Source organism: Loxodonta africana, chromosome X, assembly GCF_030014295.1.
Source record: "Loxodonta africana isolate mLoxAfr1 chromosome X, mLoxAfr1.hap2, whole genome shotgun sequence".
Classification (NCBI taxonomy): Eukaryota; Metazoa; Chordata; class Mammalia; order Proboscidea; family Elephantidae; genus Loxodonta; species Loxodonta africana.
The window spans coordinates 78,306,094-78,332,349 of NC_087369.1; the positions used below are offsets into that span (position 1 = coordinate 78,306,094).

Below are 26,256 nucleotides of genomic sequence, written 5' to 3' on the forward strand. Positions count from 1 at the left end.
GAGCGCGCAGCAGGCGGGCGGACCGGCTGGAGAGGAGCGGCGCGAAGCTAGCGAGCGGAGCGGAGCGCGGAGGCCGAGCCGGCACCGCGGCGCTGAGGGGGCGCAGAGCAGCGCTGAGCCGAGACGGCGGGAGCAGAGTGCAAGCCCGGCAGCCGCCGGCGCGGAGTGGAGTGGCGAGGAGCCGACAGGAGCTGAGGGGCCAGACACTATGAGGAGTGCTGCACCGCAGCCGCCACCGCCCCAGTGCCCCGCACCGCCCCCCGCTGGGACGCCGGGCAGCGCCTAGCGGGCGGGGCGGCAGCGCCCGGGCTGCAAGCAAGGGAGCGCAGGAGGGGCGAGGGGACCGGACGAGGGCACCCAGCGACTCCGGCCTGAGCGGGACCCCGGACGGGCCGGCCTGCATCACCATGCGGCCCCCGAGGTAGAGCCTGGACGGCGCCGAGGAGCGCGGAGCGGCGCGCATCCCGCCCGCCGGAGAAAACCGTCCGGCCTCGCGCCTGCCTCCCCACTCCAGCCCGGATCCCCCTGAAATATGTTCAGGGGCGCTTGGATGTGGCCCGGGAAAGACGCCGCTGCGCTGACTATTTGCTGCTGCTGCTGCTGCTGGGCTCCCAGGCAGAGCGACAAACCTTGCGCCGACTCCGAACGGGCGCAGCGATGGCGACTGTCCCTAGCGTCCCTGCTCTTCTTCATCGTGCTGCTCGCTGACCATTTGTGGCTGTGCGCGGGGGCCCGGCCCCGGGCCAGGGAGCTGAGCAGCGCCATGCGGCCGCCTTGGGGGGCTAGCGGTGAGCAGGAGCCTGTGCCTCCCAGCGCTGTGCTGCCTTTGCCGTCGCCGCCTGGCGAGCCCATCCCGCCCCTGGGTACCTGCGGCCCCAGATACAGCAACCTGACCAAAGCCGCCCCCGCCGCCGGCAGCGGGCCGGACTGCGGCGGCGTCTCCGAGCCCATGGGGCTGGACGCAGCTTGCGCCAAATTGCAATCTTTGCAGAGACTTTTCGAACCGACTACTCCAGCCCCTCCTCTGCGGCCCCCCGGCTCTCCTCGTGCCCCGGCCGAGTTCCCTTCCGCCCAAAAAAACTTGCTCAAAGGCCACTTTCGGAACTTCACTCTCTCCTTTTGCGACACCTACACTGTCTGGGACTTGCTGTTGGGCATGGATCGCCCTGACAGCCTGGACTGCAGCCTGGACGCTCTGCTGGGGGACCTGCTGGCCATGGTGGCCAGTCCGGGCTCTGGGGCCTGGGAGGCATGTAGCAACTGTATCGAGGCATACCAGCGGCTGGACCGACATGCTCAGGAAAAATATGATGAGTTTGACCTCGTGTTGCATAAATACTTACAAGCAGAAGAGTACTCAATTCGGTCCTGCACGAAAGGTTGTAAGGTAAGAACTGGCGTCCGCGACCAGAGCGACTGCCTCAGCGGCGGCAGTAGTGACAATGGGACTGGGAGAAAAAAGGTGGTTTCTCCCCCTACCAGCCCATCCCCCCACCCCCGCGGTTCTTCGTGCAGCTCTATGAGTGCCACCCTGGGACCCTCCCCACAAAAGGGGCCTCAGGGATTCAGGTCAGGTAACCACCTGACCAACTTCTATTAATTCCGGGTTTGGGCACCTTACAGCTGGGGCTTCCTGACGCCCTGCCTCCACATGTAAGGTGGGAGGGGTCACAGGGCCGGGGCTGGCAAAGGGGTGGAAAGAGGGATTGAGTTCCTTCAGCCTCCATTCTCAGCCAGTTGTGCCCCCTTCTTTTTCTGGACTGGAATTGAGAGCCCTGTAGGGGCCAGGGGACTGGCTGGTGCAGGAGGAAGGCCAATGGGGGAGAGAATATTTGGCAAACTAGCACTCACTGCGTTGGCTCCTGCCAGTGAGGGGTGAGAGGAGGGGTGTTCCTGGTGGTGGGGAACACCACACTGTTGACCTTATACAACCTGAGATTGACTGGCCAGAGCCCAGGCAGGTGGAGCCCAAGAGTGCCTGTCTCTTCCCAAGGAGGGAACCTGCTGGCTCCTCTCCCCTGCCAGAAGAAGCTGGGGCTAGAGCACAGTGGCCTGTGGGAAGGCCGTTAAAGGGTACATCACAAATCTCCCTCCCCAGTGCCTTCCCAGTGCCCTGGGATGGCACTGGAAGAAAGGCTGGGCTTCTGGCTGCTGGGGACATCCAAAAGAGAGGCAGCTGCAGAATGGCCTTCCTAGGGCAGAGCTGAGTGTTAAGAAACTTCCTGACCCTCAGCAGGGTCATTCTGGACAGTAGGTGGATGGGGGCTGGGGTAATGTGGGATGTGGTGCTACTGCCCTGTTTGCCCAGCCGAGCCATGTGGCCTGCCTTTGGCAGGAAAGGGAACAGCAAGGTCAAAGGGTCAAGTGACAAGGAGACCAGTGGCCTTACACAGCCTCGAGCTTGGGGCTAAGAATTGGAGAGGGAGACAGTTGCCTCCAAGCCTAGCTCGTCTCCATCCAAAGCTTTGGGGAGGGGCAGAAAATGTCTCTTCCTATCCAGCACAACCTCTGTGGGCTTCTGTAGGGCCTCCATGCTCTTGGTGAGCTCCTAGGGATTTGGGGCAGGAGGTTGGGGAGAGAAAGGGTAGCTCCTTGCTCCTGACTTCACTTTCCCTTCTCCTTTTCCTGTTCTCGTAACCTACCAGTCTCCCTCCCGCCTCCCTCAGCCTCAGCTGACTCACTGCCTCACTCACACTACCAAATGAGATATTCCATTTCTTAAAGGTGTACAAACAGACACACACACACATTGCCATACACCACCCCCCCCCCGGGCAAAGTCACACACAAAGAGGTCATCACACCCACAAACAGTGCCATAGAGGCAGACACCCTGTCACACATATGTACACCTCCTCATGGTGTCACAGACATGCAGACAGAAGTACTGTCACATGAAGAAAGACACAGTTTGTCATATAGAGGTACACACTCTCGATGTCAGTCCCAGACATATACACCCAGTAAGAGCAGAGAGACATAGTCCACTAGTAGATGGAACAAAGGATGCCTGTCTTTTATGACCCTCCCTCTGACTCCATGGCCCTGACTGGGTTTTTTTCTCAGTCACCTAGATGAATGAGATCACACCACAACTTTCCCGCAGGGTTTGCTTCATGTTATGTTCAGCTCTAAGCTCTGATCCCCCACTAAATAATAATCCTTCACGTTGACTGTTTTTACCAAGCAGTTTGATGTAGGAGAAAGACAAAGGATCTCTCAGAGTCAGGAGTCCTTTTCACCTCTACTACTTGTTAGCGGTGTGACCTTGGGCAAGTCACTTCACTTCTCTATGCTTTTCTTTCCCCATTCATAAATCTTGCTGTGCCCACATCCTGGGTCTTGTGAGATTCAAATAAGAAGAGGTGGTTGATAGTATTTTGTAATAATAAAATAACACCTGAAATTGATGAAATGTTTCATGGTTTTCAACCCCTTTCATATACATTTTGAGATGACAACTGCCCCAGACAGCGCCATTACCCCCATTTTACAGATGAGGAAACTGATGTGCGGGAAGGGTCAGACAATTTGTACCAAGGTCATTCAGCTCATGAGCAGTAGTGCCAGCACTCAAACCCATGTGTTCTGGTGCTAAGCCCGTGCTTTTGCCATGGCCCCACATCAAATTCTCAATGGCCAGGGCCCTCCCTCCTCCCCTTTGTCTCCTAGTCTCTCTCAAGAGAACTCCTCTCTTGCTGTCTGCTGTGCCAGGAGAAGGGGAGTACCAACTCCACAGCTCTCTTCCTGGCTTTCCCACTGCTCTTCCTGTGTCCTCTCCCTCAACTGAGGCCCAGACCTACAGGGCTCTCAAATCCAGCTGTATTAAAGGCCACTATGGGAAAAAGACAGTCCTGCTCTCCTCTGTCCTGCAGCCCCTTCTCTCTTCAGCCCCTCACCTCACCTCCCTCCCAGGCCTTGTTGCCTTCTTCATCCAGACCTGAGCCTGCCTCTGGGCTCCAAGCCCTTCTGTCCAGCCTCTGCCCCAAGTGGGACCCTTTGGAGATGAAGCCCATCCTCAGAGATTCTACTGGGTGGAGAGTCCACAGCCACAGGCCAGGATGAGGAGGCTTCCTGTACTTCTGGAAACCTAGGCTAGTGCCTCTGCTCCAGGGCCAGGTGACCTCTTCCTCCCAGGCACCTGTCCTAAGTGCCTCAGTCACATCCTTTCTGGGCAGCCCCAGAAATTCTTCTCTTCCTTTGCAATGTCTGCGCCTGTTTTGGGCCACACAGGACCCTACGAATCATACCTGTCCTCACTGCTGCCTGTGACACCTCCCAATTTAGTACCAGCTGCAACATTTTCTTAATGTGCGACTGACTTCCTCTCACACAGCAGGGCAATGTTAACTTAGGCAGAACCAATGCCCATCCCCACCCTGGCCTCTCCCAACCCCTGGGTTCATGCCCCCCTCCTCCCTTATTGCCCGGTGGACACTCCCAAGCCCTACCCCCGCTGTGGCCCTCCTAGCCCTTCTTAGGATTACTGCTGGACCATTGGGGTTTCTCCCCCACAGCTCTTCATCCTCCCAACCTGCCATGCCCCAGCCTTGCTTCTGATTGCCTCTTACCCTCACTTCTGCCTCTTTCCTGCACTAAATTCAGAACATTCAGACTGGGGAGAGTGGTGGAGATGGGAACAAAACTTTGACCTCTTCTCTCACAGCTCTTAATCCAAGAAAGGATAGAGGCCCAAGGGAAGGACAGTTCTCAACTCTCCTTTCAGCATAGGGTCTCATCAATAGAGGTTAATACTCAGGAGGGATATGATAATTCTACTCTATTTTGTCGTGGTTCTGGGTCTCACGCTGACGAGGTTGGGGAGGAGGCTGCAACCCACTTCACAGGAGAGATAGTTGAAGGAACAGGGGCTCTTTTATATGAATAAGAGGAGTCTTGGGAGGATGTGATCTCTGAATTCAGACCTCAGAAGAGCTGTCATGTTGAAAAACAAGAGGTATGTCCTGCTTGGCACCAGAGGGACTTCAGAGTCAGAAAATCTTGAGTTCAAACCCAGGTCTTTTATTTATTACCTGTGTGACCTTGAGCTAGAACTCCAACTTTCTGAGCCTCATTTTTCTCATCTGTAAAATGGGGCTAATGCATTGCAACATCTCTTTGAGGTCATTATTAATGAGATGTCTGCACAGCACCTAGGTCTGGCACCTCAGAGGTGCTCAGTTAACACTTATTTCCTGTCCCTTCTTCCAGAGAGGGAGAAGACTGCCTTAGGAGGAGGTGTGCTTCTGTTTCCAGGAAATAACTGGGCTGATATGGACCGACCCCTGGGAGAAATGCTGTATAGGTGACTCTAATACCAGATTAAAGGAGGAGTTGAACCAAGTGGCCCTTGAGGTCTGTTTCAGCCCAGAGTTTAGTCCTGTAAACAGAGCCTGCTTCCTGAACAGCAGTATTGGATGGGGAAGGCTGGGTAAGGTTGGGCCTAACACCCACACACTGGAGGGGGCGCTCTGCACTATGCCAGAACCAGCGCCTTGCCGTCTGCCCGTACACGCTGGGGCCCTGCTCTTCCTCCACTCAGGTTGGCAGCTGTTTCTGCCTCACTGCCTTCCTCTCTCCTCCCACCTGCCACAGCTTTCCTGCCAAGCAGGACTCCTCGGCTGAAGCTGGGTATGAGAGGTGCTGAGAGCAAGGCGCTCAGGACACGGGGCATAGGGCAGGAGCCCCAAGTTGGCCAGTGGCCCTGTTGTCACCCAGGCTCAAAGGCAAGGAGCAGTGCCCTGTGGACAGCCTTCCTGACCCAAGATCTTTGTAGCCAGAGAAGGTGCCCTGGCCCCTGTTTAGGGGTGGAGGAGGCAGTAAATAGATGGCTCCTGGGAACCATGGCATGGCTCCCCTAGAGGAGGGGCCTTTAGATCCACAGAAGTTCATCTCCTCATCACCAAGGAATGTGAGGACAGGGCCCTGGTAAGGGGAAGGAATGAGAGATCCTGAAGCAGGGACAGAGGATATAGTGAATGAAACATGGAAGTAGGAAAATGTCCTCATGCTATTCACACCACTCCTAACTCCCTCACCCCAAACCTGACTCAACCCTGCCCTCACTCTTACCCTTATATTCCTCCCAAATTTTAGCCCACACGCAACAGCCCTCGTCCACATACCAGCAACCCCATAACATTCCCAGTCTTCTACTGATCACCCTAGACCACATTCTACATCTCACTCTCTAATCCTTACCCCTAAGCTACACTCCTTCCAACCCCCACCTTTCTCAGCAGCTACCTCCACCCACATTCAACTCTTATCCTAGGTCTGGTACTACTCTTTGCCCAACCCACACCCAAACCTCCTCCTACCCCAAACCCTTACCCTACTTTCCATACTCCCTCCTTTTCCAAACCTTACCTTTTCTTACCACACGCCCCACTCCCCCCCACTCCACTTCCTCGCCTCTTCACTTTTCACCCAAACACCCCTCTTGGCCTTTTCTGCTCATCCTTTCCAATCTTTATTCCGTTCCCATATCTCTCCCATTCCCCTTTCCCACATCTCACCCCAGGTCCTTCTCCCTCCCATCTTGAAACATCACCCCACTCTCCACGTCTCACTGCCTCTCCCTCAGACAACTAACCCCTCCCAATTTACTTCTCCCCCTCCCACTCCACTTCCTTCTCATCCCACTATCATCCATATTCTACCTCTCACCCTGGGGCAGATTATCCAATAAGCAAGGTAAGCAGTGGCTTACTTGTGCTTACTAATCTGTAGTGAACAATTTCACATTTTTCACCACATCAAGGATTCTGCTTCTAGGTATTGCTGGTATTTGTCTCTCTCCCAACCCCACAGCACCTTCTTACAGAATCAAAGTCTCTTTTCAAATTTACAGTCCCTGACAGGGGCTGATGATTCAGTAAGCAAGGTAAGGGGCTTACTTGTGCTTACTTACTAATCTGTAGTGAACAGTATCACATGGGTTTCACTTTGAAGTGGCGTGGTGAAATCCATGTGAAATTGTTCACCACAGATTTGTAAGTAAGCACAAGTAAGCCTGTGCTTACTTTGCTTATTGAGTAATCCACCCTACCCCTTACCGACTCCTTTCCCCATACTACACACACTCTTTCACCTATCTCTGCCCTTATTCCCACTCCTAATTCCTGTTTGCCCTAGCTTCTCTCCCTATTCCTCACACCCCCTCTCTTCTGACAGCCCACACCTTTTCCTCTTACTTCACTCCCTTCTTCCCACTTCTCAGCCCACACCCCCGGCCCTTACCCCACACTCTTCCCCACTTTTATCCTATTCGTTTCACTCTCCCTTCCCACGCCTACCCACTCCCCACCCTGCTTCTAACAGTTGGACACCCCCATCTCACGTCCCACTCCACTCTCCTCACCTCCCACCTCTCGCCTCACACCCCTTACCCCATATCCCACATCCCTCTCTGCCTCCTTTCCCTTTATCCCCCTGGCACTGCACCTTATTCCCTCAATACCTCCATACCTCCTCACCTCACATCCCTCACACCCTACTCACACTTACCTCCATTATTCCCCATACTGCCTCTTGCCCCCTTTTTATCTTCTGGTCATCACTTCTCCTGTCCCATTTTCTCCCCTTCTTCCTGTCTGTGCCCTCTTTCTCCTCTCTCCTTTCTCTCCTCCACCCTCAGAGTGGACATGTGTATGTGTGCATGCACACATATTCAGACACCTAGACACACACTCACAGACACACATCCCCCAGTCTTCTTCATGGCTACTTCTCATCCTTTCCATAGGCTGGTACCTGACTACTATAGTCACCATAGCAACAGGAACTTCCAGGAAGGCTACACTGGTATCTCCTGAAGGTGGAGGTGGGGGGACTTAGGTGGAGGAAGGGAGCCTAGCAGCCTCCCACCTAACATCATAGTCTGGCTGGAAGAGTCTACTGAACAATGTGGATGTGGGAGTTGATAGTGAGAGACAGTGGGAGGGAAGGGGAGACAGTGGGCGGGTAAGTTGAAAGGAGAGTCAAGAATCTCTGAACAGAGCACAAGCATGAGAGGGTGCTTCTAAGCCAGTGGGTGCGTGTGGGTACCCTCCCCAGGACTCAGCACCTCAGGGGAAGGATACATCCATACTTCTGTGTGTGGGTGGGGATGTAGGCCAACACCTCAGGCTAGGGGATAGTTTTCCCTAGAAAAACTCCCTGAGGGCAGTTCTTTTGTGCTCCTGCCCCCCTAGGCTCTTTACCAGCTGTCTGCACAAACATGCCATCCTCATCTTATTTCTCAGCCACACGCAGAATCCAGCTGCAGTTCCAAGAAAGCACAGCTGCTGCCCCCAACTCTCCCCCAGCCCGTCCTTGCAGCTGGCTCTGAGGTTGGGCCCCAGCCACCTAGACCAGCAGTGCAGGAGGGTACTTGCTGAAAAGCCATGTGCAGCCATGGCTTCTGGAGAGTCTGGACAGATCTGGGCCCCCAAAAGCACCGTTCTCCAATGCTGGCCTTGTAGTTCTTTGGGAAATGGGTACGTTTGTGTTCTTGTGGTTACAGGCACAGAGACCAGAGTGAGTACAGGTGGCCAGGGATGTTGAACCAGCATTTCTCCCTGGGCATAAGAGGGGGTTTAGAAAAGCCTGAATGTTTGAGACCTGAGGCAAGTAGGTACTTAGTGGGGCTAGCTGAGGCTAGTTCTAGGGAGAGAAGGAGTTACTGCAGAGCGACAGGGACTGCCAAGGGCTGAAGCACCAACTCGAATGGATTCTGGAGAAAAGCTGGAGGCTGAGCCACAAGTCTCCAGGCCAGAAGACAAGGCAGGCTGTCTCCAAGAAGAAAGGGAAAGGGAGAACAAAACTGCAAGCTTTTGAGTGCCTGGGAGAAGACAGGGGCTTTATATATGTCCTAACAGTTATTCTAGGAGGGGGTACTATTTTTATCCCCATTTTACAGATGAGGCAACTGAGGCTTAGCAAAGGGAAGTGACTGCCCAGGCCACATAGCTAAAAGGGGAGCTGGGATTCAGGCTCAGGTCTGTCTGATTTCAGAGCCTGTGTTCTTTCCCCACTGCACAGATGTATAAAGAAAATGTTAATAATCTCCTCCAGCTATCAGAGGCAATACTGGCGTGAGAGACTGGACTGACTGGAGGGGAGGTCCAGCAGAGTCTATTGCCAACTTGTAGGGGGTACCTGGAGTGGCTTAGACCCAAAGTGGGCACCTACCAATGTCCTCTTTGTTCAACATCCCGGTCTCTTGCCCTTGAGACCCAGTGACAACCATCAGTATCTTCCTAGGATAGAAACAGGTATTTGCTCCCTCCTTTTTTTTTTTTTTATCTGCAGGCTTCTACAAAGGAAATGGGAGGAGCTGGCCTCCTCTTGCCTTCTTCCTCCAGTCTAGAGGTTAGGTATATCGGTTATATATTCAGCCCCAATCAGCCCAATGAGCATAAAAGGAAGGATCAACCTGGGCAGGAGGCCTAGTGCATACCTTAGCCTGGCCTGGCATCTGTTGGTACAGCTGGAAGAGAAAACAAATGCAGTTAGACCTTGTTGCTCCAGAGCCTGCTGATGCCTGGCCTGGGGTTTGGAGGCCCAACTCTCATGCCAGGGTTTAGGCCAGCCCCGTCCCTGGACTGTTTAGGCTTCTCTTGGGGGTGGAATAAAGTGCTAACCCACCAGGTCCTGTTTTGGAGGAGAAAGATTGGTGGTTGTGGGCATTCCCATTGTTTCCTGCCTTTGGTTTTAAGCAGACAGCATGGCTGACTTGCTGATCTATGAAAGGTAAGGATGTCTGTCTAGTATTGAGCTCAACTAAAACTTCCAACCAAGTTAATCCATCAGAATTATTATAGACTTGGAATCTTTTTAAAATACTTTTTTTCCAATTACCAAAAAAAAAAAAGTCTTTGAGAAATGTTGGAAAATAGAAATATAACAAGAAAAAAAGTCCCAGAGACACTCTTAAGGTTATAGTGTATTTTCTTCTAATACGGTTTTCTGTGACTATATACTTTTACTTAGTTGAAACCATAGTTTTTTATCCTGCTCTTTTTAACTTACTGTTACACTGAGTATATTGCCATGTAATTAGATATTCATAAACATCATTCTTAATGAACGTACAATATTCCATCACAAGACTATAATTAATTTTTTCCTTATTTTTCTACTTTACTGAGGTTTCTTTTTTAAAAAAAAAATAAACAAGGGATTTGTTGGGGAAAATATCTGTGAAAGAAAAAGAAAAGGGAGCAGAAGAAGATGGAGAGAGACTTCAAACAGTGATGAAGGTATAAGCTTGTAAAGAGAGAATGAAGGAAGGAGGGTTGGGTAGGAAGAGTCTCTGATGGCGGCTCAGTCCCAAAAAAGTTTTGGCCAGACCATGGTGAGTCTTTGATCCAAAGTCACCCATTAAAGGCATCCTGAGTCTTGCAGGAATGGACCTACATTAGTGCCCTGTGTGATTCAAACACTATGGTGGGTCCCTAAGGGCATCTACTGGGCTGTTGATCAGTTATGCTCCCTGCAGAGGGTCTGAGTGTTGCTTTCTCACAGCCGCCACAGCTCTTCTATTGAGTTTTGTAATCTGCTGTTCATTTTCAGGTTTTCTTTTTGGGTCTTTATAGATCTACAAGTTTTTGTTTCCATTCTGGTTATTTTTGCCCATCATTTTATGCTGTTTTATGGATGTTATCACTGAGACTTCTTGGCATGCCTATTTTTAAATCTTGCTCAGATTGTTCCAATTTCTTTTCTTTCATCAGGAGTATATCTGGATTGTTAACATTGTTGTTCCTTTTCCTGAGTTTTTAAAATCTCAAAATAATGCATGCTCATTGTACCAAATCTAACAAGAGAGAGGTTTATAAAGAAAACATTAATAATCTCTCTATACCCTTCCCTGCCCTCAGGTCACCAATGTTGATGTTAGCAATTTGGTAGATATCTTTCCACCCCTTCTCTGGGCTTGCATAAACATTTACACACAGAATGACTTTTCTTTTCCTTTGTTAACATACAAATGGGAGTATAAACATTATTCTGCAGGATGAACTTTTGGAACTACATTTATAGAATCAAAGGGTATTAACCATTTTAAGGCTCTTGATACATATTACCGACTTTCTTTCCAGAAGGATTATTCTAGTTTATACCTTCACCAAAAGTGTAAGGCTGCCTATCTTACCACGCCTTTCTAGCATTGGGTATTATCATATTTTTAATGCTTTACTAATTTGGTAGTTGAAAAATGGCATAGCACTGGCTTTTAATTTGCATTCCTTAAGTCAAACATTTTTTTCTTGTTTATAAGCCATTTGTATTGCCTGTTTTATGAATTGTCTGTTCATGTCCTGTGGGTTTTTTTTTGTTTGTTTGTTTACTCTATTAAATGTTTTAATGATATTAGCCCTTTTCTGATCACATCTATGGAAGATTTTTTTTTCCATTTCTTTAAATCGTAGAGCTGAAAGGAGGAAATGAGAAAGAAAGGAACTATCTCAGGCACTTTACATAATAACAAAAAAAATTGCCGTCAAGTCAATTCTGACTCATAGTGACCCTGTAGGACAGAGTAGAAGTGCCCCACAGGGTTTCCAAGGCTGTACATCTTTACGGAAGCAGACTGCCACATCTTTCTCCCATGGAATGGTTGGTGAGTTCCAACTGCCGAGCTTTTGATTAGTAGCCAAGCACTTAACCACTGTGCCAGCAGGGCTCCTTTGCATACATCAATCTTGATTGATTCTTACATCTACGTTCTGAGGGGCATTTATATTTATCCCCATTTTACAGAGGAGAAGACAGCCTCAGAGAGGTTAAGTGACTAGCTGAAGGCCATCCAGCTAGTAAGAGTTGGAGCTGGGATTTGAATCCAGTTGAAATCCAGGGATTTGAATGCCAGGAGAAAATGATACTACCCAATATGTACTAATATAATTATACTAAATGTAAAACTTTGTGCTAGTTGCTTTACAGACATCATTTACAGAAATGTAAGGATAGTTACGCTTATTATCTCCATTTTGCCGATGAGGAAAGTGTGGATCAGAGAAGTTAAGTAACTTCCCTGAGGTTTCATATCTGGTATGAGCAGACCTGGAATTTGACCAAAGGACTGTTTGAGTTTAAAGATGTTTGAACCTGTCTTCCCACCATACATGCTCCTTCCCTAAAACCAAAAACCAAACCCATTGCCATCGAGTTGGTTCCAACTCTAGTGACCCTATAGGATGGAGTAGAACTGTCTCATAGGGTTTCCAAGGAGCAGCTGGTGCATTCACACTGCCAACCCTTTGGTTAGCAGCCGAGCTCTTAACCATTGTGCCACCAGGGCTCTGCTCCTCCCTGGGGACTATCTGTATCCAAATTGAGGCCCAGTGAAGGAAAGTACTTTGCCGACAGTCACATAGCACATTAGTGGCCCACTCCCTGCCTCCATGTAGGCAATTTACCCAAGGTGACACATCTAGTTAGTAGCAGAGCTAGAATCTGAACACAGCTTTGACTAACTCCTCATCTGGCTGGAGCAAAGGCTTCATGATTAAGAGCACTTATGGAGTAAGATGGGGAGAAGGAACAATTAATTAGGTGGAGCGCACAGCTACCTTGTGACCTTTCTAAAGAAATGAACTGTAGCACTGGAGTCTTCCAGGGCAAAGCTTCTGGAGAAGCCCCTTGATGTTAAGACATACCTGGATCAGGATAACTCATGACCTAAGGCAAGAAGATCTTTCTACTAGGACAGTAGCCCTCCCTTCACTAATTGCCATAGATTAGAGCAAGAATAGTGAGCCCCAGGCTCTAGATAGAAACCGGTGTGTTTGGAAGAAGCAAAGCAGTGTTCACCTCTTCTCAACCAGGACTTCGAACCCATTCATTCCTGTTTGAACCCCTGTGAGAACCTGCAGTTCTTACAAGTTCTCAGGTGATGCTAATGCTGCTAGTTACGGACCAATTCTGAGAACTCTAGTAAAGCAGTGGTTCTCAAGATTTACTATACATAAGAATCATCTGACCCTAATAAATATCTATGTATAAACCACAACAGTGCTCTAAAATAAATAAAACAAACTCTAAAAACACTGAAAAGAGAAATAGTTTCACAATAATAGTAGGAGATGTCAACACGTCACTCTCAGTAAAGGACAGAACATCTAGAGAGAAATCAACGAAGATACAGAAGATCTAAAGGCCACAGTCAACCAACTTGACCTCATAGACATATATAGAACATTCCACCCAACAGCAGAAAAGTATACATCCTTTTCCATCACACATGAAATATTCTCCAGAATAGATGACATTTTAGGCCACAAAGCAACCCTCAATAGAACCCAAAACACTGAAATAATACAAAGCATTCTCTCTGATCACAACACCGTAAAGTAGAAATCAATAACAAGAAGAGCAAGGAAAAAGAATCAAAAACATGAAAACGGAGTAATACCTTGTTTAAAAATAACTGGGTAATAGAAGAAATCAAAGAGGGAATTAAGAAGTTCCTATAATCAAATGAGAATGAAAATACATCATACCAAAACCTTTGGGCCACAGCAAAGGCAGTGCTCAGAGGGCAATTTATAACAGTAAATGAACACATCAAAAAAGAATGGACCAAAATCAAAACATCAGCCCAACAACCTGAGCACATAGAAAGAGAGCAACAAAAGAAGTCTGTAGGCACCATAAGAAAGGAAATAATAAAAATTAGAGCAGAAATAAATGAAATAGAGAACAGAAAAACAGTAGAAAGAATCAACAAGACTAAAAGTTGGTTCTTTGAAAAGATCGACAAAACCAACAAACCATTGGCCAAACTGACAAAGGAAAAACAGAAGAAGTGAATAACCCAAATAAAAAACGAGATGAGGGACATTACAACAAAACTAACTGAAATAAAAAGGATCATAACAGAGTATTATGAAAAATTGTACTCCAACAAATTTGAGAACCTAGAGGAAAGGGACAAATTCTAGAAACAGACTACCTCCCTAAACAAACACAAAATGAAAAAATCTGAACAGACTCATAACAAAAGATGAGATTGAAGAGGTTAAAAAAAAAAAACCTCCCAACAGCGGCAAAATAAATAAATAAATAAATAAATAAGCCCTGGCCCAGAAGGCTTCAGTGGAGAGTTCTACCGTTCAGAGATGACTCACACCAGTACTGCTCAAACTATTTCAGAGCATAGGAGAGGAAGGAATACTCTTGAATTCATTCTATGAAGCCGGCATAACCCTGATATCAAAGCCAGGCAAAAACACCACAAAAAAAAGAAAATTACAGACCAAATATCTCTCAGGAATATAATTGAAAAAATTCTTAACAAAACTCTAGCCAATACTACCACCAATGACCACCCCATAGCGAACACAACAGAGAGTCCCTGACAGAGCGGGAGAAAAGTGGGGTGCAGACCTCAAATTCTAGTAAAAAGACCAGACTTAATAGTCTGACTGAGACTGTAGGAACCCTGGAAGACATGGACGCTCTCTTAACCCAGAATTAAAATCATTCCCAAAGCTAACTCTTCAGACAAAGATTAGACTGGACTATAAGACACAAAATGATACTCATGAAGAGTGTGCTTCTTTGTTCAAGTAGATACATGAGACTAACGGGCAACTCCTGTCTGGAGGTGAGATGAGAAGGCAGAAATGGACAGGAGCTGGTTGAATGGTCATGGTAAATCCAGGGTGGAAAGGAGGAGTGTTCAGTCACATTATAGGGAGAGCAACTAGGGTCACATAACAATGTGTGTATAAATTTTTGTATGAGAAACTAATTTGAGCTGTAAACTTTCATCTAAAGCACAATAAAAAAAATTCAAGCAAACAGAATTCAGCACCATATCAAAAAAGGAATACACTGTGACTAAGTGGGATTCATACCAAGTATGTAAGGACGGCTGAACATTAGAAAATCAATCAACATAATCTACCACATAAATAGAACAAAGGAAAAAGATCATATGATCATCTCAATTGACACAGAAAAGGCATTTGATAAAGTCCAACACCGATTCCGGATAAAAACTGTCAATAAAATAGGACTAGAAGGAAAATTTCTCAACATACTAAATGGCATCTATACAAAACCAACAGACAACATCATTCTCAATGGAGAGAGGCTGAAAGCATTCCCCCTGAGAATGGGAACAAGAACAAGATGCCCTTTATCACCTCTCCTATGTAACATTGTGCTGGAAGTCCTAGCTAGAGCAATAAGGCAAGAAAAAGAAATAAAGGACATCAAAATTGTAAAGGAAGAAGTAAAACTATGCCTTTTCACAGATGATATGCTACTATACATAAAGAATCCCAAAGATTCCACTCAGCAGAGTAGCAGGATACAAGATCAACATACAGAAATCAGTTGGATTCCTCTACACCAACAAAGAGAACTACAAAAAGGAAGTCAGGAAACTAATACTATTTAAAATAGCCCCTTAAAAGATAAAATACTTAGGAATAAATCTAACCAGGAATGTAAAACGTACACAAAGAAAACTACAAAACACTATGGCAGGAAACCAAAAGAGACCTACATAAATGGAAAAATATATCATGCCCATGGATAGGAAGATTTGGCGTTGTGAAAATGTCAGTTCTACCCAAAGTGATCCACACAATCTGAATACCAGCAGCATTTTTTAATGAGATGGAAAAGCTAATCACCAACTTTATATGTAAAGGAAAGAGTCCCTGGATAAGCAAAGCATTAATGAAGAGAAGAACAAAGTGGGAGGTCTCGCACTACCTGATCTCAGAACCTACTATACAGCCACGGTAGTCAAAACAGCCTGGTACTGGTACAACAACAGACACATAGACCAATGGAACAGAATGGAGAACCCAGACATAAATTCATCCACCTATGGTCAGCTGATCTTTGACAAAGGGCCTAAGTCCATTAAATGGAGAAATGACAATCTTTTTAACAAATGGTGCTGGCAAAACTGGAAGTTCATGTGTTAAAAAAAAAAAAAGAAACATGACCCGTACCTCGCACCATACACAAAAACTAACTCCCAAAGTGGATCAAAGACCTAAATATAAAACTTTAAATGATAAAGATCATAGAAGAAAAAAAATAGGGACTACTCTAGGGGCCCTAATACGTGGCATAAATAGAATAGAAACTATAATTAACAGTGCACAAAAACCAGAAGATAAACTACATAAATGGGATTGCCTAAAAATCAAACACTTATGCTCATCAAAAGACTTTACCGAAAGACTAAAAAGAGAACCTACAGACTGGGAAAAAGTTTTGGCTATGACATATCTGACAAGGGTCTAATCTCTAAAATCTAAAAAATACATCAACAAAAAAAGACAATTCAATTTAAAAATGGGCAAAGGATATGAACAGACCCTGCACCAAAGAAGACATTCATGCGGCTAACAGACACATGAGGAAATGCTCAGGATCATTAGCTATTAAAGAAATGCAAATTGAAACTACAATGAGATACCATCTCACCTCAACATTAGTGGCACTAATTAAAAAAAAAACAGAAAATAACAAATGTTGGAGAGGTTGAGGGGAAACTGGAAGCCTTATATACTGCTGGTGGTATAGTACAACCACTAGGGAAAGCAATATGGTGCCTCCTTAAAATGTTAGAAATAGAAATATCATACGACCTAGCAATCCCAGTTGCAGGAATATATCCTAGAGAAATAAGAGCCATCACATGAATAGACATACGCACACCCAAGTTCATTGCAGCATTATTCATAATAGCAAAAAATGGAAAGAACTTAAGTGCCATCAACAGATGAATGGATAAACAAATTATGGTCTTGTATACTTGACCACGTATATGAGACCAAATGGGCAACATCTTCCCAAAAAGCAAAGACGAGAAGGAAGGGACAGAAAAACTGGATGAATGGATATGGGGAACCCTGGATGGAAAGGGCAAGGGGGAAAGTGCTGACACAATGCAGGGATTAATTCCAATGTCACAAAACAATTTGTGTATATATTTTTGAATGAGAAACTAATTCGCACTGTAAAATTGCATGTAAATCACAATAAAATAAAATAAAATTTTAGGATAAAAAAAATTGATAGTGTATAGAGAGAACCCTAAAGACTCCACAAGAAAACAACTGGAACTAATAGAAAGATTCAGCAGAGTTGCGGGATACAAGATAAACGTACAAAAATCAGTTGGATTCCTATACACCAATAAAGAGAACTACGAAAACGAAATCAGGAAAGCAATACCATTTATAACAGAACATAAGAAAATGAAATACTTAGGAATAAATCTAACCAGGGACGTAAAAGACCTATACAAAGAGAACTACAAAAGACTACTGCAAGGACTGGACCAAAAGCAAAGAAGTTTCTGGGATAAACTGAATGCTTCAAAGGTCAGCGGAGCAAGGGCGGAGGTTTGGGGACCATGGTTTAAGGGGACTTCTAAGTCAATTGGCAAAATAATTCTATTATGAAAACATTCTGCATCCCACTTTGAAATGTGGCGTCTGGGGTCTTAAATGCTAACAAGCGGCCGTCTAAGATGCATCAATTGGTCTCAACCCACCTGGAGCAAAGGAGAATGAAGAACACCAAGGTCACACAATAACTAAGAGCCCAAGAGACAGAAAGGGCCACATGAACCAGAAACTGACATCATCCTGAGACCAGAAGAACTAGTTGGTGCCCGGCCACAATCAATGACTGCCCTGACAGGGAGCACAACAGAGAACCCCTGAGGGAGCAGGAGATCAGTGGGATGCAGACCCCAAATTCTCATAAAAAGACCAGACTTAGTGGTCTGACTGAGACTAGAGGAATCCCGGCAGTCATGGTCCCCAAACCTTCTGTTGGCACAGGACAGGAACCATTCCCGAAGACAACTCATCAGACATGAAAGGGACTGGACAGTGGGTAGGAGAGAGATGCTGATGAAGAGTGAGCTAATTATATCAGGTGGACACTTGAGACTGTGTTGGCATCTCCTGTCTGGAGGGGGGATGGGAGGATAGAGTTGGAAGCTGGCATAAGTGTCATGAAAGGAGAGACTGGAAGGGCTGATTCATTAGGGGGAGAGCAAGTGGGAGTACGGAGTAAGGTGTATATAAACTTATATGTGACAGTCTGACTTGATTTGTAAACGTTCACTTGAACCTCAATAAAAGTTAATAAAAAAGGACTACTGCAAGAAAACAAAAGAGACATACATAATGGAAAAACATACCATGCTCATGGATAGGTAGACTCAACATTGTGAAAATGTCAATTCTACCCAAAGCAATCTACCAATACAATGCAATTCTGATATGAACACCAACAGCATTCTTTAACGAGATGGAAAAACTAATCATTAACTTTATATGGAAAGACAAGGGACCCCAGATAAGCAAAGCATTATTGAAGAAAAAGAACAAAGTAGGAGGCCTCATACTACGTGATCTCAGAATCAACTGTACAGCCCTGGTAGGCAAAACAACCTGGCACTGGTACAAAAACAGACACATCGACCAATGGAACAGAATTGAGAACTCAGATGTAAATCCATCTACCTAAGGCCACCTGTCCTTTGACACAGGCCCAAACTCCATTAAATGGGAAAAAGACAGTCTTTTTAACAAATGATGCTGTCAAAACTGGATGTCCATCTTTAAAAATATGAGACAGGACCCATACCTCACACCATACACAAAAGCTAATTCAAAATAGATCAAGCACCTAAATATACAAGCAAAAACTATAAAGATCATGGAAGAAAAAATAGGGTCAACACTAGAGTCCCTAAAATACAATAAAAAGACAAATAATCCAATTAAAAATGGGTAAGGGATATGAACAGACATTTCACCAAAGAAGACGTTCAGGTGGCTAATAGACACATAAGGAAATGCTCGAAATCACTAGCCATTAGAGAAATGCTAGTCAAAACTACCATGAGATACCGTCTCACCCTGACATTACTGGCACGAATTAAAAAACAGAAAATAACAAATGCTGGAGAGGTTGCAGGGAGATTGGAACTCTTATGCACTGCTAGGGAGAATGCAAAATGTTACCACCATTTTGGAAGACAATACGGCCCTTCCTTAAAAAGCTAGAAATAGAAATACCATATGACCCAGGAATCCCAATCCTAGGAATATATTCTAGAGAAATAAGAGCTGTCACAGGAATAGACATATGCACACCCATATTCATTGCAGCATTATTCACAATAGCAAAAAGATGGAAACAACCTAAGGACTCATCAACAGATGAATGGATAAACAAACTGTGGTACGTACACACAATGGAATACTACACAGTGATAAAGAACAATGATGAATCTGCGAAACATCGCACAACATGGATGAATCTGGGGGCATTATGCTGAGTGAAAGAAGTTAATGACAAAAGGACAAATGCTGTATGAGACCACTATTATAAAAACACTTGAAAATGTTTCCACACAGAAAGAAACAATCTTTGATTGTTATGAGAGAGGGCAGGTATGGGAGGGAAAAACACTAACTAGATAAAACTAGATAGACAGTAGATAAGTGGTAACTTTGGTGATGGGTAAAACAGGACCCAATACTGGGGAAGTCAGCACAACTTGACCAGGGCAAAGTCATGGAAGCTTCACAGACACATCCAAACGCCCTGAGAGACCGAGTTACTGGGCTGAGTCTGGGGACCATAATCTCAGGGGACGTAGCTCAATTGGCATAACATAGTCTGTAAAGAAAATGTCCTACATCCTACTGTGATGAGTAGCTACTGGGGTCTTAAAAGCCTGCGAGTGGCCATCTAAGGTAGATCTACTGATCCCATTCCGGCTGGAGCAAAGGAGAATGAAGAGAACCAGACACAAGGGAAAGTTAGTCCAAAGGACTAATGGACCATGACTACCGCAACCTCCACCAGACTGAGCACAGAATAACTAGGTGGTGCTTGGTTACCACAACCAACTGTTCTGACAGGGATCACAACAGAGGGCCTTGGATAGAGGGGGAGAAAAATGTAGAACAAAATTCAAGTTCACACACACACACAAAAAGACCAGGCTTGCTGGTCTGACAGAGACTGGAGAAACCCCTAGAATATGGCCCCCGGGCACCCTTTTAACTCAGTACTGAAGTCACTCCTGAGGTTTACCCTTCAGCCAATGATTAGATAGGGTCTATAGGGCCAAAAAGAATACACATCAGGGATGCGCATCATAGTTCAATCATGTATAGGAGACTCATGGGCACAACAGCCCAAAAGTGAAGAGGAGAAGGCAGGAAGGGACAGGTAAACTGTACGAATGGAAACAAGGAACCTAGGGTGGCGAAGTGGAGAGTGTTGACACATCGCAGGGTTGGCAACCAATGCCACGAAACAATTTGTGTATTAACTATTTAATGAGAAACTAAAAATTATTAAAAAAAAATTACAGCCGGCGGGGGCGGGGGTGGAGAATCATCTGGGGAACTTGTTAAAATGTAGATTCTGACTGAGTATATCTGGGGTGGAAATGCAAATTCTCAGCAGGGGTTTGAACCAGAATGAACAGGTTCAAAGCCCTGTTTTAACAATTCCATCTCCCAGGTTGTGTGTGTGTGTTTAAAGGAAAGAGGGAAGAGAGTGTTTTGATGAGAGAATGGAAATGATCTTTTGTATCCCCTTACTCATATGGGGAGTGGGCTAAATAGACTTATTTCAGAAAGGCACCCTCCCAGACCTAGAATTCTCTCCCCAACTTGACCTGAAATTCTATCAAAAAGAGATTCGTTTGAGGAACAAGCTAGTTACTTCAACAGTGTTGTTCAATTGGAGGGACCATCCCAGGGGCCAGTATAGTGTATAAGAGCTTGAACCTGGTTTCAGATTCCATTTTGAAATCTGTCTTCTCTGTGGAATAGTTGTTGAGACCTCCAACGTGTTTTAATCTCTCTTGGAACCTCACTCTCCTCACCTATGAAACTAAGAAAATAGGGTCTTTATGAGGCTTAAATGATGTACCCCATGCTAATCTCTTAAAAACAGTGCCTGCGAGATGGAAAGCGCTCAAAAAATGCTAACCACCATTATTATTGTTAGCTGTGTGGTCCTCGGCAAGTTAAACTCTCTGGGTCTCCTGAAGGAGCTGTGGTGGTGCAGCGGTTAAGTGCTGGGCTACCAACTGAAAGGTTGGCTGTTCGAACCCACCAGCCACTCCAAGAGAGAAAGATGTGACACTTTGCAGTCTGCTTCCATAAAGATTACAGCCTTGGAAACCCTATGGCGCAGCTATAACTCAGAATGGACTCGAAGGCAGTGGGTTTTTTTTGGTTTGGGTCACCCTGTCTTCATCTGTAAATAGCTGGCCCCTACCTCAACGGTGGCTATCAGGTGCTTAGAATAGAGCCTGGCATGTAGTAAGCACTTTTTTTTATTATAGGGTCGCTATTTTTTTTTTTTAATATAGCACTATGAGTCTGAATCAACTCGGCGGCAGTGGGTTTTTGGGCTCATTATTATTCTCACCTTAATTGTGTTTAATTCAAATGATTGCTTAATTCCCAACTGAGATTGATAACACTAGAGCGGGCTCCTTAGGGAATGGAGAGGAAGGTTCTTTGGGACAAGAGGTGAAGTACCTGGGGTACAGGTGGGCCGTTAGGAGCCAGAAGGCAACTGGAGAGATTCTAGTGAGTGAGGGCACAAAGACATGCATAAATGGGCGGAGGGGAGGGGAGAGGCAGAGAGGGAGATGGAAGGACTCCAAAACCTTGATTCACCTCACTCCTAATCCCCAGAGACCCAGCACAGCTAACAGTCATCTTTTATCAGGTCCCTGTTCTCTCCAGCCTCTCATCTGTGTAGCAAAGCATGGCGTTTGGGGAAGGAGGTAAGATAAGTGCAGGGAGCTGGTTTCATGGTGATCCTTGCAGAAGGCTGGAGATTGCTTCCTGGGCCTGGGCCCAGAACTAGCTGTGTGTGGCAAACAGGTGTGCCTGGCAGGAGGGAGGGGGGGAAAGTGGGATTTTATGCTGTGCACGTCTGTGTGCAGCTCAAAGAAAGCAGTGGTTGTCACTGTCACAGTGGCACCATTCCTGAGGTAGCTTGCACAGCCATGGCACAGAAGCCTCCAGAGCTCCCCTCCTCTCATCTTAGCTCCTTTCTCTCTGGCTGTGGGACCCCTTATTAGATCCGTTGGCCCAAGCCCATGGGCAAGCCAGTGATGATGGAGCAGATAAGCCAAGGCGGGGCAGTGTGGAACTGAGTCTGGTAAGGTTGGTCAGGTCAAATCTTGGGGATTTTGTTTTGTTATTTGTGAGGTTCATGGCTGCAGATCAGTTTATGTTTTTATTTTAATTTTCTCAAAGTAATATGTTTTTAATTTTAGGAAACATGTACAAGTGACAAGAATAGATAAATAGATCGATAGATGATAGATAGTGTCATGGATTGAATTGTGTCACCCTAAAATATGTGTCAGCTTGACTAGGCCATGATTTTGTCATCTGATCTGATTTTCCTAATATGTTATAAATTCAACCTCTATGATGTTAATGAGGTGGGATTAGCAACGATTATGTTAATGATTCAAGACTCAGTTTACAATTTTAGGTTGTGTCTTAAGCCAGTCTCTTTTGAGATATAAAAGAGAGAAGCAAGCAGAGAGACAGGGGGACCTCATACCACCACAAAAGTAGTGCCAGGAGAAGAGCGCATCCTTTGGACCCGGGGTCCCTGCTCTGAGAAGCTCTTAGTCCAGGGGAAGATTGATGACAAGGACCTTCCTCCAGAACTGATGGAGAGAAAGCCTTCCCCTGGAGCTGAGCCCTGAATTTGGACTTCTAGCCTACTGGACTGTGAGAGAATAAACTCCTGTTTGTTGAGGCCACCCACTGGTGGTATTTCTGTTATAGCAGCACTAGATAATTAGGATAGGTAGATAGATATAGATACATGATATGGAGATATATATATAGATCAATGCTTATAATTAAAACAGGAGTAGCGCTTTATTCTACCTGAGTCTCACTCTTCAGAGTTACACACTTCCAACTCTCTTAGTTGTTTCTTCTGATATTTTCTTCGACATTTCTAAATGACATGCCAGTGCTGCTATTTCTTTTTTTTTTTAATTTAGTACTGCTATTTCTTGATTTTTTGTTTTGTTTTGTTTTAAATATCTATTGACTTTTTATGAGCAACATTATATGGGCACACGTACTTACCTCCCCTCACATGGCTAATAATGACCTATCATAATTTCTGATTTTAACAATATTGCATGTTTACATTATTAGGATTATAAATACTGTTCACAGCCAAATCATTTAGAATATTGCGATAACATTTCCTTTCTTGGACAACTTATTTTCCCTGGAGTTAATTATTGCCTCTTTTTTCTGTTTACTTGGTTTTTTACGTACTTTTCATTAATGCATCACCCGTTTCTCCATCAGAGCTATAAAATGTCATGCAAATACATTACATAAGCCATCGCTTCCACTTTTTTCTTGGACTCTTTACCTTGCTCCAGTCTGGGCTAGTTGCGGGAGGCTTGGTTTTCAAGTACTTGGCAAGCACGTTTTATATACCCAGCTCCGTGTGAGACCTTAAGGGCTATGCACAGATAAGTACGATACAACCTTTATCCTCAGGGAACCTACAGTCTCATGGGTGCTTAATTTATACAGCTGTCTCACCAGAGGGCTTAGGCTTGGTGCTGTGATTTTGACCTGGGCTGTGTCTTAGATCTCACACTCCAAGTAGACCTCTCTGTCTCCATCTTCTAAGAGTTACCAGAAGAATATGACTGTGGTCCTCCAAAGAACAAATGTGATCTTAGGCTGCATTACCAGATTAAGATTGAGAGAGCTGATACTTCTACTCGACTCTGTGTTAATAAACCCTATCTGGGAACTTTCTGGGGGAACTTTGTTCAGTTCCAAGGAGCCCTGGCGGTGAAGTGGTTAAGAGCTCAGCTGCTAACTGAAAGGTTAGTAGTTCAAACTCACCAGCCACTCCGTGGGAGAAAGATATGGCAGTCTGATTCCAGTAAAGATTCCAGTAAAGATTCCAGCCTTGGGAACCCTCTAGGGTGCAGTTCTACCCTGTCCTATAGGGTCACTATGTGTTGGAATCAACTTGACAGCAATGGTCTTTTTGATTTTCCAAGGAACACAGAAAAATAGGAACTTATCTGAATGTGAGCAACCATGGGAAGAGAAGACTGGAAACTACATCCCAGGAGAGATAGTCGAAAGAACTGGGAACATTTGGCTTCTTGAAAGAGTAGTCTACACACAGCTATCTATATTCCCTTTTCAATTTACTACAGTCTGGTTTCTGCTCCCACTGTTCCACTGAAACTGCTCTCAGCATGATGAGAAAACAAAAAAACCAAACCGGTTGCCACTGAGTTGATTCCAACTCATGGCGACCCTATAGGACAGAGTAGAACTGTCCCATAGGGTTTCCAAGGAGTAGCTGGTGGATCCGAACTACCAACCTGTTGGTTAGCAGCTGAGTTCTTAAGCCACTGCACCACCAGAGCTCTTACCATGATGAGCAAACCAAAAACCAAACCTGTTGCTGTCAAGTCGATTCTGACTCATAGCGACCCTATGGGACAGAGTAGAACTTCCCCGTGGATTTGAGCTGCCGACCTTTTGGTTAGCAGCCAAGCTCTTGACCACTGCACCATCAGGGCTCCGCTGTGATGACACTGCCTTCTAATTGTCAAAGCCAGTATATCCCATCCCTGTCCTTATCTGTTGACCACTCCCTATTCTTTGAAACTGTCTCCTCCCTTAATTTCCAGAACACACTGTTCTCTTTCTCTCTATTTTCTTTTAAACTACTTCTTCATATTCCTTAGATTCCCTTCCTCCAAAAGACCAAACCAAACCCATTGCCGTTGAGTCAATTCTGACTCATAGCAACCCTATATAGGAGAGAGTAGAACTGCCCCATAGGGTTTCTAAGGCTGTAATCTTTACAGGAGCAGACTGCCAGGCCTTTCTCCCATGGAGTGTCTGGTGGGTTCACACTGCTGACCTTTTGGTTAGGAGCCAAGCACTTAACCACCTGCCTTTAAATGTTAGTGTTTTGCAAGGATCCACTGCTGATCCTTTTCTCTGTCTACCCACTCTCCCTAGGCAATCTTATCCACTTATTTGGCTCCCACTACTGTTGTATCACTCAGGGTGAACTAGGTTATGCTGTGGTAATGAACAGCCCCCAAATCTTAGAGGCTTAACACAACAAAAGGTTATTTCTTGCTCATGATACACGTCCAAAACAGGTCAGCAGCGGGTCTCTGCTCATGATAGTCACCAAGAGACCCAGGATAGTAGAGAGCTCATCTCAACACTTCTTCCATAGTCAGCAGTAGAGGGAAGAGAATACGGAAAATCATACAGCAGCTCTTAAAGCTTCACCCCAGAAGTAATCCATCTCATTTCAACTCGCGTTTCATTGGTGGCCAAAGTAAGTCACGCAGCCATGCATAACTTTAAAGAGTGTACAGAAGTGTAGTCCTACTATGTTGTGATGACTAACACGTGCTCTGAAACCTGATGACTCACAAACCTTTATTTCTATCCTGGACCCTTTCCCTGAGCTCAGGTTATTATGTACAACTGCCTCCTGGAATTTCCACCTAGCTGACTCACATGTACTTCAAAGTCAACATCACCAAAAACTGAATTTATCTTCTTCACCTCTAAATCTACTGCTCCTCCTGTTTTCCCTGCTTTCATGAAGGAAGCTACTGTTCATCCAGCCATCCATGCCAGAAATTTGAGAGCCATCCTGAACTCTTTCCTCACCCGTAATCTCCACATCATTAGTAATTCTGTTGATTCTGCCTCTTTAACATGTCTTCTCACATTGACCCCTTCCTCTTCCTTTCTTAACTACTGCTGCTGCCTTAGTTGAGATTCTCGTCTCTCAGATTGTTTCAATAGTCTCCTAACTGGTCTTGAAGTCTTTGCTCCATTGTCCACACTTTCAGACATAAGCCTGAAAATTTAGTCATGAACGTGATAAACTAAAATAAACCAAACCCGTTGCCGTCAAGTTGATTCCGACTCATAGCGACCCTATAGGACAGAGTAGAACTGCCCCAGAGAGTTTCCAAGGAGCGCCTGGTGGATTTGAACCGCCAACCTCTTGGTTAGCAGCCGTAGCACTTACCACTATGCCGCCAGGGTTTCCATGAAGGTGATCGTGATCTTTAAGTAAGCAATTATGTAAAACCCTTTCAAGGCTCCTCACTGCCTATAGAATGAAGCTCAGCCCTTCCTCTGCATTCAGAGCATATGGTAATATAGCCACAGCCTCCCT

General features: G+C 45.6%; 1 protein-coding gene across 1 annotated transcript in view; it reads left to right on the plus strand.

Annotated features, from left to right (window-relative positions):
* The first annotated feature begins 532 nt into the window (after positions 1-532).
* The window catches only part of NALF2 (NALCN channel auxiliary factor 2), a 41,990-nt gene continuing 16,266 nt past the window's right edge, over positions 533-26,256 (plus strand). The window contains exon 1 of the mRNA XM_003412686.2: positions 533-1,387. Within this exon, the coding sequence (XP_003412734.2) occupies positions 533-1,387 (855 nt within the window). The remainder of the gene's footprint in view (positions 1,388-26,256) is intronic.